Source organism: Puntigrus tetrazona, chromosome 16 (assembly GCF_018831695.1).
Source record: "Puntigrus tetrazona isolate hp1 chromosome 16, ASM1883169v1, whole genome shotgun sequence".
Classification (NCBI taxonomy): Eukaryota; Metazoa; Chordata; class Actinopteri; order Cypriniformes; family Cyprinidae; genus Puntigrus; species Puntigrus tetrazona.
In genome coordinates this window covers 14,701,512-14,715,316 of record NC_056714.1, presented here as the reverse complement: position 1 = coordinate 14,715,316, position 13,805 = coordinate 14,701,512, and the positions used below count along the sequence as shown (strand labels likewise).

Here is a 13,805-nt window from a genome sequence, read left to right as displayed (position 1 = left end):
TATTACATATCCGGCTATTTAATATTCAGCTGTGAAAATTCTAAAGTTTTAGCCTGTGCTGATGTCCTTCGACTTTCTTGGCTTCTAACTCTACTTCTGACTGACTTTCGAGAAACCAAAGTTCAAAGATACGTGGCATTTCTTAATTTTCCGTAACCTCGGGATAGTGGAACGAGATCTCGTCGCTCGGGTGAAACACGCCACACGACGCCGTTCCCGCGGGCTGAGGCGAAACAAACGGGGAGAGATGCCGAAGCAATGAGCTCACACGACAAGATCTCACCCGTGAAACCTGCGGGAAACAGGGAGGGAGGGAGGGAGAGCAGGGGGAGTGTCTGACTGAACGGTTTTATTTATTATTCAGCGTGACCGACGATATCAGAACACAACACAACACACAGCAACGACCAGCTCGCGTCCACCCTCTCATTTCACTTCATTTACTCTCTGTCGAGTTTTTATACACCGAGCTAAAATGAACCGAATGGGGAGTATGTGCACGTTTGACGAAGTCAGGTGGGATGACAGAACGGTACGTACCGATTTATTTATCAGGCTAGTTATTGTTTACAATCTCTTGAAAAACGATAAACGTGATTGTTTTTACTTAAATTTGTCTGCATAATTTTGCACGGGCCTGGTTTTTGTCTGAATCAGAGTTACACGTAAAAATTGTGAATATAATAGACAAGCCTATATATGAATACGGATGAATGAGCAAGCCATTAAAACTGATTCAAACATTACTAAAATAGTTAGTTTTTAAATATCAGCACATGCTGCCAAAGTTTTCTGGGTCGTTTTCTCATCATACTCATAAAAGCGAACTTTGATCTTCCTGGTAAAATATTAAATGCGATACGTGTTTCCTCGCTTACTTAAGTGCTCCGTTTATCAATTCATTCATTTTTATAGTTAAAATGAAGTTTGTAAAGACAAATAATCCCAGTTTAAACGTGACCCTTTATTAATTAACAGTATGTACAGTGGCAAGCTGCGCTAACCTTCTTTTACCTCTCTGTGCCCTTCTCTGTATGCACAACAGATGCTTAATCTGGTTTAATGTCACTTACTTGATATTTGGTTTCCCTAATAACCTGTAAGAGGCATTTGTGCCAGCACAGGGGATAGTTAAGCCAAATAGCAGCTGTGTCCGTGTCTGTTCAACCAGCACTGTATTTAAAAAGTGTAATGGCAGGTTAGGTGATTATTAACCATCTGGTTGCTGGGCAGCCCTGTGCCCTTTCTGGTTTTATGGCTTCACAGAATATATATTTAATGCTTTCTACACGCAAAGGGGGCAAGAAGGTATAGGAAGTGAGCCAGGGCTCAAGTATTTGCTTGATTGTGGAAGGTTTCCTTCCTTTTAAACACTATGGCCTTTCAGACTGATTCAAAAGCGCGGTTTGATAATGCACCATATTGTGGCGTATGTTTTTCAGCAGCTACTGCTTTTGCATGTTTTTCATTTGCAAATATGAAAACAGGACATCATTCAACAGGAAGCTCTTTAATGGACTCAAGGTCAACGACCATCTGAGATGCATTCTTCAGAGAGCCACTTACAGATTGATTTCTGAAAGTAAACTTTTAACAAATGTTCTACATCCCTAATCCTACCCCACACCAAAACGTAACTACCTTACTAAGTAGCAAATTTAAGTTTATTGGGATGCAAAAGTCATAATCAGTGATTGAACTGAACCTTAAAATAAAGTGTTAACGCTTTTTTACTTTTACACTGTTATGCTTCACTTTTATTCTGCAAGGTTCAAGAAATTGAATCGAAGATTATAAAAACATTTCCCACTTTTTCATACGAAGTGAAAGCCAACAAAAGCTTTTTTGTAGCTATATTGTTTTTTTTTACTAGATTAACCGGATGATCAGTGGTTATGTAAGGCGTTCCTGCTTTTTTTTAAAACATTTTTTTTAAAACCTTTGTTCAACCAGCTGTGTCAGTATATTTACTTTCCCTCTACTCCAGCTACTCTATTTATTTAGTTAAATTACCGCTCCCTTCATCAATGCCACTTTTGCTTTTGGCATAGGCTTAGGAGTCAAACAACAAATATTTAACTTCAAATTTACTCGCTTTTTATGTGGCTTGTGTGAAAGTACAAATTTTGCCTCTCTCTTCAAGTTACACTCATTAGCCCTCTGTGTGTCTATGGCACTAACAGGGGGTAATATATAGTACAAACAATACAGTAGTTACAAATATGTACAGTATGCAAAAGCTTGGTTTGCTTGTGTTGCCTTGAGGTGACAGAGTTTCACAAAACACTGCGGTGAAAATGACTTTTGTGTTTTGTCTTGTCACGACAATGCTTGAAGCGCTTCTATATACATTAATGAAAATTAAGGACAATGTAAACTTGTACCTGTTTGTTGCTAATTTAAATGTATTTATTTATTACTAATCTAAACTATTAATTTGTTCATTCAACCATTCATTTGATCTCCTTCGAAGATAGTTTTCTTTTTCCTGGCCTCAGAATACAAGAAATTAAAAAAAAACATATCACAACCGTATGCAAATACTTTTGATAATGCAAAACATTTCTGAATAACATACTGTACGTACTGCTTGTCAATTAAAAAAGTATATGTCAGAAAATGTAATTATTTATTGATTGATATAATTATAAATCAAATCAAATCAAATTCAAATTTTATTTGTCACATGATTGATAGTGAAATGCTTTTGGATTATTTGAATATTGATAATAATGCTTCCACCGTCAAGCGTGGGATCAGAAATTTTAGATTGGACTATAATGACTTTTGGCATTTCATAAGATAAAAGTGTAATATTTCATATAAAAAAATCGTATTCTTTTCATTCTGTAAAATGATTAATGGCACTATCATCAATGTTTCAGTGCACTCAGATTCGGTGTTTGTATAAAGTCACCATTGTCTATATCCAGTCTCAGGTTTCCAGCAGCTATTCAGATTTCTCACGTGACCTTTACATCTTACCGAGGGGAAAAAACGCTTGTGTGATTAGCGAAGTCTTTTGTCTGTCTCTTTTTAGAGGGCCAGAGGCCTGTATCCAGTGACACATTCCACTCATGGCCCCCATGTTCCCTCTCTTTTTCACCCATCCTTTCTCTCTGTCCCGTCTCTCTCTCGAAGCTCTTCTCATTCCGTCTCTGCTTTGTACCTCACCCCCGCGTTCAGGTTTCACCCTGACCTGGTTTGATTTCCAGCGAACAAACACCTTGCGCTCCATCTCCGTCCATCTCTTATTAATCGTCTGTTTGTTTTCTTAATGCCCCTGTGCCAACGCCTCAGTTTTTTTTCTGTTTCCTTGATACACAAAACATGCAAATCTCACAGAGCTCTTATATAATCTCTGAATAATGATCGTGCCTGTCAGTCAGAGACTTTATGTTTGTATGCATGCTTATGTGTGTCCGTTTGTGTTATCATGTAGTTTTGGTATGTGAATCTCTGTTGTTAATGAATAGCCTGTTCTGATGCCTCCAGCATAATCCTTACAAACTTCTTTCCAAATAGATTTTTTTAATCCTCTCCCATTACAGGCATGAAAATTGTTTTGTGTTAGGTGCGTGTCATTTTGCAGGTGTGTGTTGTGTGTCTTTCTTGTTCTCTTGGGTAGAGGTGTGGTGTTAAACTCTCTAAATGCTACTTTGCCTTCTATGGAAACACCCAATCCGCACACAGTCACAAGACTTCCCTGCGGTAGCACCTGTAGATTTCCTCAGGTAAATACATTAAGGCGTAATCATTTACTTTAAATTTGGTTAGTGTCCTAAACCAACTTTAGTCGTTTGGTTGTCGTTTTGTTGATGCTGACTGCTTTATGTTGAGTCCGTCCGTCTTCCTGCTGCGGTTACATTGCTGTTTTGTCTCGTTTATGGGATTATGATAAATGTCTTGTTTTGGCCAGGTGGGTTGAGGTGTGGCTGCGTTTTGTCTAGTGATTTAGTAAGTGGTACAATAGTAATAGGTCTTTTTTTTTTCCACTCGGGCAGCTTGCGTTTACAAACCTGCATCACTAGACTTATGATGTAATCCGTCTTTATGACGTGTCTAACTTCCAGCTTTACATGGAATGTTTTTGAAGAAACGCGTCGATTACAGACTGTTCTGTGGTAGTTGGGTGAATGTATAGCATCATCTTGTCATGATCATGACTATTTGGCTGATCTCGAAATTACAACAGATGCTGTCTAATGATCTCTTTTGAGGAAAAGACTTGTCAGCTGCAAAACATTTAATCGACATCTGTCAAATTTGCAGATGTCCTGTTCCCTTGAGATGGCTGACTCAGTTTAGAGCCTGATAAAGTTGTAGCCTCCTGCTTCAGTGCCAGACACTGTGTGCTTTATCTCTGACTGAGCTATACTGAAGTCACCTCCTGATCAAAGTAAATCTCACAGCTCTTTTTTCGTAGAATTGCAAAATTTTATTTTTGTCATTCTGTGGCAAAAACAGGCTTTGGATATTTCAAAGGTCACGTGTATGCATTATGCAAAAGCATTTATTAAAGATTTAAACAGAACGGCAAGACAAAAGTTGCAAAACTTGTGAGAATTGTGAGATATAAATTCAGAATTGTGAGATAAAGACTTTCAAGAGAAATTAATACGTTTTTAATTTGTTGATTCTGTGACTGTAGCTTCCAAATACTTTTGTTAACTCCAAACCAATAAAAAAACTTTTAAATTTAAATCTTGAGAATATTGTTCGATCTTAAACCCTCCATGTATCTCTCATATAGTGGTATAGGGAATCTTTTTTTGCAGATACCACAGATGATTCATTGTTTTTCATAGAATTAAAAGTTTACTTGATTTCTTAATCACATAATGTTATATAATGCCATTTGCTGTAGTAATTTACCTTTTATGGTATCTCATATTCTGTCACATTATTACCTATTACTATATTATCTCACATGGATGATATAGCAGTAAGTAATGATAATAATTTGCAGTATTTTTACGAATCACTGCAGCCTCTCTACTTGTCCATGATGTCAGTTTTACTGTAACAGTTATCTGCCATTATATCTCATTATCACAGTCCATGTCACCGTCTCTTTTTATATTCCATGTCATTTGCACTAAACTGGCCTCTTTGCTTCTATACCCATATTATTTGCACCCTAATAATAGCTAATGACAGTAAATATAAATCACCACTAATCTAATACACCACGACTGGAATATGTCTCATGTGAACGTGTAATGTCCTCTGTCACCTTTGCTCTGACTTTTCAGACACTTGATCTTCACCCCAGTGATGACCTGAGACATTTTCACAGTTGGACTGGGCCTGTCTCACACATATTTACTAAACATGTCACATTTTGTGCATGCTGTCTGCCACATGCTCACTTTCAAGACCGTGACTCACACAGACTACTTTTGGAGTCAGTAGAATGTTCTGGATTTATGCACTGACAAACACAGCCATCTGTGGTTGGTTTAATTGGTTTATTGTTTTACCCATTTAATCAGATTATGTTCTTGAATACCATATACAGTTATTTAGTTCAGTTTCTCTTAATTTGGTCATGTGGATGCTATCTTATGTTGTGTAAGAGTGGTTCCTCTGATCTGTTTGTGTGGTTGCCAAAGCTTCATAGTCTCTGCTTTGTCTCTTCCTGTGTCCAACAGACGTAGTTTATGTTGTTGATGGGTGTCCCGGTTGTCATGGCGATATTCCGTTCTGCGCTGGAATGCATTGTTCCGTTTAGATTTGTGGCGTCCCGCCTCCATCTTTGTGACGATTTAAATTTACATTCAAATACAAAGTTTTGGCGAAGCCTGCAAGGCTCAAGAATTTCCAGAAGCTGAGGAACAAATCAAATCAGACTTTGTATATCCTAGAAACTGGACTGTAAATGCCTTTCGCTTTCTCATTGAGTAACCGCAGACCTTCCTGCCAAACTTTAATGGGCCACTGGCCTCCAGTCAGTCTCTCTCTCTCTCTCAGAGGGCATTACTCAGTTTCTCCTCCCCACATGTTCCCCTCATCCATACAGCTCCCACCCTTCTGCTTTCTATAACGGTCTCTTTGTTGCATGCCTCGCTCACATTTGTGCTTCTCTTCATGTCGTTGTTCAGAACGGGCACAGAACACTCAGACTGACTCTCCACGAGCTGAACCAGCAGCAGCCGCCCCCCACAGATAAGGTACGTGTCTGTTTCTTTCTATTTTACACATAGATAGAGATAATCTAGTCTTGAAATGCTCAGATATCACATTCAACTTCAGAATCTATAAAATATTCAGGTTTGAAGGTTTCAGAAGGATGAAAAAGTGCTTGTTTGAAACCATTCCTGCATTAAATCTCTGATCTTTATACTTTAGCTGAAATAACACTAGAATGTTCTAGTTTAATACCAGTGTTAGTATTATTGAGCATGACCTAAATATATGTTTAGTATGTATTTATATTTCGTTCTATATTTATTTCTATCAGTGACCATCTGCACAAACTGCTTAGTCATAAAAAAAAAATTTCCATCAAGACTGGTCATAAATTGTTCTAATGTAAATATGAAAAGTAAGACTTATTACCTATTTTCTAACTGCTGGTTAATGGCCAACCTGACACTGATAAAGTATTGCATTAAGGGTTTGTAGTTGTGTGTTGTAGGCTTGTTATTTCTGGTTATGTTGTGACAGTGATTCTTGAGAATCAGTTCAGATTAACTTCAGTGGAATAATCACTCTTTCTGTCTGCCAAAGCTCTGTAAACACAAGGAACATGTGGCTGTGTTCCAGGGGACGTTCTTGTAGGACCAGAGGCTCATTGTTTCAGATTCCAGAAATTGCATAACTTTCCATGTCTCTTTTCCCACATCTGCTCTTAAGGGGTTTCCTGCTGCTCTTTGTGTGTCAGAGTTATTTATATTAGCAAGGGGCTTTTGTTTTCTGCAAAGAGATGCAGATGTAAAGGTTGATTCTGAGAAAGTTGGATCGGTATGACTTCAGTTCTTATTTGGAAATGTAGACGAATCATATAAAATATGAAAACAAATTTTATCTGCATTTTGTCAAAATTATTCTGTAAATTTTAAAGAGCTATGGCATCGTACTACTTTGATAGGTAGAAGTCCTCCTCGTCAAGCTGTGAATGTGCACTTAAGCATGCATACAATAGGCTTTTAACATGTACTTTTCATGTAATTCCAGCCAATTGGCAGAGCCTTTGCTTTGGTACAACCAACTTTTGAGAGACAACCACTGAAGTCTGATCTGATCAAGCAGTCTGAGGACCAGGGTGAGGTCATCAAGGTGGGTCTCACTTTAACTTTCATTCAGGAATTTGTTGAAATAAGTGATATCAGTGTCCATGTTTACAGTAAATGTTTTTAAAATATTTGTGTTTAATTGTCAGGTTTATCTGGAAGACCGGAAAGAGGCACAAACCAGACATCAACAGAGTCTAAAGATGCTCTCAGAGGAAGTTTCACAAATACAGGAGGTCAGAGCAAAAATCCCCAGTATCATTTCCCACTTTTAATTTGTTTAGGTGTTTTTTAGAGCATGTGTATTAATAGTGTATGTAATACTGTGTGCAGGTGAGATACTGTCTGAAAAACCTCAGAGAGCAGATGGCAGCTAAAAGTCACAGGACAGAACATAAGGTGCATATATTTGCATATATACATCACATCAGTTTGCATATATACTGCTTTTAAGATATTAATCATCAAATGTTAATTAAATAATTTTTCTCATCCCCAGCTGGTGTTATCTGGTCCCAGAAAAGTTAATGGCACTCATTCAGCACTGACAAAGGCCCTAAATGGTTTAGAGAGACAGGTGAGAAATTAGCACACACACTTGCAGGTTATAAATTGATACCTTTATTATGTAAAGCAATTGCAAAAGCATTCTATGTTTATTTGCCTAAATTAGTTGATAGTATAACATAAGATAACCGATTTTCGATTTTATTGTTTATTGTTATTTATATTACACTTGATGTCAAAAAAGCGAACAATTTTAACACTGTTTAATAAAATCTTTCAATATCTAATTGAATCTAATTTTACATTACATACAATACATTATAATATTTTGATGCTTAAACTACAAATAGCATTTAAAACCTTTGATTTTAGCCTTTAGTGTTTTTTTATTTAATAATTATCTTTAAATTATTGATATCACCCGAAATGTTAATATCTGTGCATCCCTCATTTTCACATTAATCAAGATATTTTCTGTTCCCCCTAAACATAAACTTACTCCTCACACAATCCTACTGAGATTATTACATTTAAAGTAAGCCTTATGATTTATGGGCCATTCAAAAAGTAAAGAGCACTTCAGTCTGTTTGAAATGACCAGCATGTTATATAATATACGGCGTAAAAAAAAATGTGTATCCCTTGGGTGTTAATTAGATAATTATTTATTCACACCTACGTTACAAATCTCAAGAATCTGTTAGCACACAACACATAAACAAACCCGCAGCGGTAAACACCCATGAATATTTATGTCATCCAGGAGATAGGAATTAATCACCCAGGAAACCACACAAAAACCCACAGCTCAGGGAACACGTTGAGCCACCTGCAATAATTGTGGCTCTTTATAATCGACAGTATTTGTTCAACAGGTTTTAACGTTTCTCGCATTCTTCAGATTCTTAGCTTTTGTTGCTTGGTGAAAGTAAATGGTGGAGGCAGCACATTCTTTTTCGCGTTGAATAGTGTGGATTAACCTCCCAACGGGATGTGTGCTTCTGGTTAGAGCAGGAGAACGGGTGGAAAAGCTGAGCTATGACAGCGTACGTCAGTGTTTTACTGCTAGAACACACACCCTGTTGACGCACGCACAGAGAAGGCCCCTCCCTCTTTCTGTCTAACTCTCGCTCTCACACACGTCTATAAATAACTGCCGGGAGAGATGGGGGCGTTTCAATCGACATTATTTGTCATTTTTTTATCATTTCGTAATTTGTAACTAGTGCCTTGGTTCATTTTTTTTATTGCCTAAACCATAAGTAATTGAAAACACACGTGAGAACTACATGAACACAAATATGACCGTAACCGAACAAATTCCAGATTCTTCGTGTAAGGTTTTGTCACTGTGTTCTCTCTCAGGAAAGCATGGATGAGCAGGAAAAAGAGAAGATGAGGGAGGCCAGTAAACGACTGTATGCTCAGCTCCAAGAGGCAGAGAGAAAACACCAGGAGGAGAGAGAAAAACTCCTGGTCAGTCACTTAACATGCACTTTCTGTCATCCGTTTCTTTCTTAACATATAAGGATCCTAATGAGAGCACTCAAAGGAAGCTTTGTGAGAGGTGAGCCGTGTTAAAGCAGTGCCAGACATTCCCGCCGGCCAACTGGGTCAGATCCAGGTTGGGAAAGAACAGCGTGTGCAGGGGTGAGAGCGCGCATTCTTCCAGGATGATGTGCACTTTCATAATCAGCTACTGCTCGTGTCTCAGACGTCAACGATTTCACTGTTAAGCAAACAGCTGATGTCAAAATGATATGATTAAAATTAAACAGCTTGAAATGTTTAATCGTTTTCAACTTCCTGAAACTGTCTTTGCTGTACAAATGTGTTGCAACAAATTGTTTTAAATTATATGGTCGGGATCTTGTATTATCCTGAAGTTGTTTACTTGTGCTTCTCTCTTTTTTCTTTTCCGAAATGTTGCTTATAATGACTGCTAACAAAACAAATACATGAATGAATCATTTTAAACAAATTAATCATTTTATTTAATAAACAAACTTAATCTGTTTAAAAAAAAATTTAGAATTCAAAGCACTAAAAATAATAATGCTTTAATTAATTGGGCTAAGTCATTAAAACAACATATGCAGTGCATTAAATAAGATATTAGTGATAATATTTGAGTGTACATTAGTGTAAATATTTAAGGAGGACATATATTTAATAATACATGTACTATGTTAGCAATTAAAGAGTATTTTAGGCTGTGACTTATGTACACTGTAGATCTTTTGTGAGGTAAATGTTAGGTGTTTTATTAACAATTATGAGACCGTTTATCAGGGCCAACACATTAAAAAAAACAAAAGTTGAGAAAGCCTAAAAGTTTAAGGCAACCAGCTTCAGCAGATTTTGAGAAAGTTTTTTTGAGAAGTTGAGAAAACTCAAACCTGCTGAAGCTTAACTTTAGAGATTTTTACAGTGAACAGTACATTTTAATGCTCTTTGTATAAAAATGTTTAATCACAGAAAGCTGTGTAATAGTTAACATAAACATGCCTTTCGTGCCTTGCGATTGAATTATTTCTGTTGTTCATGTTGTAGGTGGAGGCCGAGCAGTATAAGCAGCAGTTATCTGAGCAGAGCGAGTATCTGAAGAGGGTTCAGCAGAGCAAAGAGCAGCAGGATCAGCAGATCGAGGACCTGCGACGTCTCATGGGCGGCATGGAGCAGGAGAGCTCCACCCTCAGAGACCAGCTCATGACCAAAGAAGCCGAGCTCCTGCAGCTGCGTGAACTGAGGGAGGAGGGCCATGCGGGGAGGGAGAGGTAAGGGACTTCATACATGTATATCATCATACTGATTCGGTCGTGTTATGTTGCCTTTTGCAACTTTAAGCATCATTTGGGTGTAGCTATAAACAGTTGCTTAATCGTTTAACAGGTTAGAAGATCTGGAAAAGGAAAATGCCATTCTGAAAGAAAAGATTCACCATTTGGATGACATGCTCAAGAGTCAACAGAGAAAGCTACGGCAAATGATTGAACAGGTACATGTGTGTGCACACAAACACAGACTCTCGTACCAAATTTTGTCTTGTTTGGTTCACTTGCTAACTCTGGATTTCCATCCGTGTGTCGTCTAGCTTCAGAACTCACGCATGGTGATTCAGGAGAGAGACCGAGTGATCAGAGAGCTGGAGGAAAAGGTGGCCATGTTGGAGGCAGAGGTCAGTCCACGGGATTTAAACAAACATCTAGAGAGGATTCACAACCCCTAACAATTCAGATCAGATCTAATGAATGACTCATTGACTGCAGTACTTTACTTTGAGAAAAGATTTTTTTGAAAGATGTGGCTTTTCACAGCATTCACTCGGATATTTCTGTACACTCCAGTATATTATATTTACTATATAATTATTTGTAAAATTGACAAGCGGTTTTAAGAATGGAAAGTAACATTGAATTTAACATGAAATTTTAAAGCAGCTAAAATTGATTTCAAGTCAGTTATTTCTATTTACAAATGTCTCCAAGGTCCTTCAAGAAACCTACCTGCAAAGGTTTCCTGAATCATCTTGGAGATGTAGGCACAGTTGTTCAGTTTCTTCGTGTGGTTCCAGTCAGACTGGATGATGATGAGATCAGATCTCTGTGTGGAGCACTAGCCGTCGTCACACTCCTTGTGCAAACATAAATCTCACTGGATTATAATTAACCACAGAATGAATGTTTGGAAATGTAAACCGATATTTCCTACTGACACACTAACTCACTTAAGACCATTTGTCTTGGTGATAATACCAGTGTAGGCCACCAAAAAATAACTGATTCTTTAGAGTCATTTATTCAGGAATTAGACTACACTTGTGCTTTGTTTGGTTCACTAAAAGGAACAAACTGATTTGACTCATTTAGATTTGATAGTTTAAACCAGTTCTGAAAAAGAATCAGTTCTTGGTTCCTAGCCTTGGTTCTTCTTAATTCTTCTCTCTTTTCGTAATTTCGTGAAAATGCACACAAATGTTTTTTTTTTTTTTTTAATAAAATTAATTTTACCAGACCTCAAAAGCAATTACTAAACCCACCCTTTAATCTCATGAATGTTTCCTGGCGTCTGACCTCAATGTGTTTTTCTTATAGAACAAACAGATGCGTGATCAGATGGATTACTACCTGGGGAGTCAAAGGTCAAACTCATACCTGCCATCAGAAGGCAATGCTCAGATCGTGTACAGGTAGGACATGCAAACGATCCCGATATCTACATGCAAATTCTTTTTATGCAAATAGTCACGTACGCTTGATAGCGGACATAGAAGCCCACACATTCAAATCCATGTGTCTTCTCCGCAGCAAACCACTGAGACCATCCACCCAGACCAACAAGAACCTGCCCTTCATCAAGGTCATTGAAATTAAATCATGAACATTACCACAGCAACACCCACAGTGAAGAAGAATAATAGCGACATAACCATCAAAGACCTTCACCAAATTACATGCCATTGCTTTAATGTCTAAAGGCCTTTTCTGCAAGATTACTAACAGTGCCGAGTTACTGTTATCGCCATTACTACACAATCTAGCTATGAATTATCCATTTAGATTTGACAGAACAGGAACTGTTAAAGAGAACATATCCATTAATATGAAGACAAATGAAGAACTCATCTTTGCGTTTGCAGAATTGTGAAGGGCTTCTAGATGGGTTGTGGTATTTATCTGAGGCTGGCCCTCTGAAGACGATGTCTTTCACTCAACGTTAATAGATAGACAGATTGTATTGCTAAACACCCTCATTGAGCTCTCCTTATCTCTCGTAATCTCCTTCGGTATTAGCTCGGCTAAACTTCAGTGGGCTTTTGAGTTCACAGAAATCACAGGTGAAAATCTGTTGTATTTAGTGTTGTACAACGGATGGGAAGAATTGTTTTAAAAGAAGCAATGAAGGATTTTTGTATTATTATTGTATCTATCTGTAAAGGCAGGAAATACGTTCCGTGCTGTTGTGGCTATTTTTGCAATCATTCAGCCGATAACCGATGGTCCTGAAAGAACTTTAGGGTAGACGGTGAGTCAAGTTCATCCTGAAACAAAAACTGCAACAAGTATTTATTTTTGCTCTACACGCTTTTCTCGACCAAAGAGACACAGCAGGGAGAATCCAGTGACTCACCTTCTATGAAAAACAAAGACGCCTTGTGAGTGTTTCATAAGTTTGAAAGAATGTAACACTTGTCCTCCAGTGAGCCACACCAGTTCAGACCAGTAGGGCACAGTGTGACCTCTGTCATCCAGTCCAGCCGCCGCTGCAGTACAATCTACGGTTACTCAGTTAGATATTTACAACATTCAGTAAACTGCTTTTATAACATCTAGCTTGAGAAGTGATGTGATTGGCCGGAGCACCTGCCCTCCTCAAAGTAATGTCATGTGAACCATTAATACCAGAGCAGAGATTATTTATGCTTCGTTAATTTATTTGTGGGCAGGGCTGTGTTGAAAAATGCATTTCATGACCATGTTTATCCACCGTCACATTTTGTAGATAGTGTGTATATTTTGTCTTTGTGTGAACTTTTAACTGTATGTGAATTTCTTAGACAAGCTTCATATTAACATCTTTTTATTTTTTAAATAATATTTTTTTGTAGTAAAAACGAGTGGTTTGCAACGCTTTAATTAACGGCATCTTGTATATTTAAATAAATTAGTTTCATGAACATTGCTGTTGTCTTACCTTTTCTGCGTCTGTGAAGGAATGTGGTTTATGGTTAGTTTTATGGCATCTTAAAAACAATGAAACATATATCCTATCAACATTTTTATGAAGTACTACCATGGAATCTGATTTCCACCAGGATATGTTATTCTTCTCACGTTACTTGTCCCCATAATTCATCTTCAAGCTGAGGGTCACAACTGCCTGTTGGTTGCTTACAATACAGTGGAATATTATTATGTAGCAATCACAGTAAACTACTATTGCAAATAGCTTTATGTTCATTTCACATAAATGCTGATTTTGAACTTTGTATTTATCAAATAATTCTGGAGAAAACAAATATATACAAAGCAGCTCAGCTGCTTCTTCAGCACTAAATCAGTA

The 13,805-nt window shown here is 37.5% G+C and overlaps 1 protein-coding gene across 1 annotated transcript; it reads left to right on the top strand.

The window, feature by feature from the left end:
• The first annotated feature begins 350 nt into the window (after positions 1-350).
• On the top strand, positions 351-13,419 carry tuft1a (tuftelin 1a). The gene is made up of 12 exons (XM_043260202.1): positions 351-532; positions 6,105-6,173; positions 7,180-7,281; positions 7,385-7,471; positions 7,569-7,634; positions 7,735-7,812; positions 9,108-9,218; positions 10,296-10,519; positions 10,635-10,740; positions 10,837-10,920; positions 11,837-11,931; positions 12,050-13,419. The coding sequence occupies exons 1-12, from the start codon at positions 476-478 to the stop codon at positions 12,120-12,122; spliced, it is 1,152 nt and encodes a 383-aa protein (XP_043116137.1). The 5' UTR covers positions 351-475; the 3' UTR covers positions 12,123-13,419.
• The last annotated feature ends 386 nt before the right edge of the window (positions 13,420-13,805 follow it).

What these genes read in the sequence shown, in the direction of transcription:
- tuft1a (XM_043260202.1), top strand. Translation starts at nt 476, where the DNA reads ATGAACCGAATGGGGAGTATGTGCACGTTTGACGAAGTCAGGTGGGAT. An exon ending in GTCACAGGACAGAACATAAG is followed by an intron (nt 7,635 to 7,734) that starts GTGCATATATTT and finishes TCTCATCCCCAG; the next exon opens with CTGGTGTTATCTGGTCCCAG. An exon ending in TACGGCAAATGATTGAACAG is followed by an intron (nt 10,741 to 10,836) that starts GTACATGTGTGT and finishes TGTGTCGTCTAG; the next exon opens with CTTCAGAACTCACGCATGGT.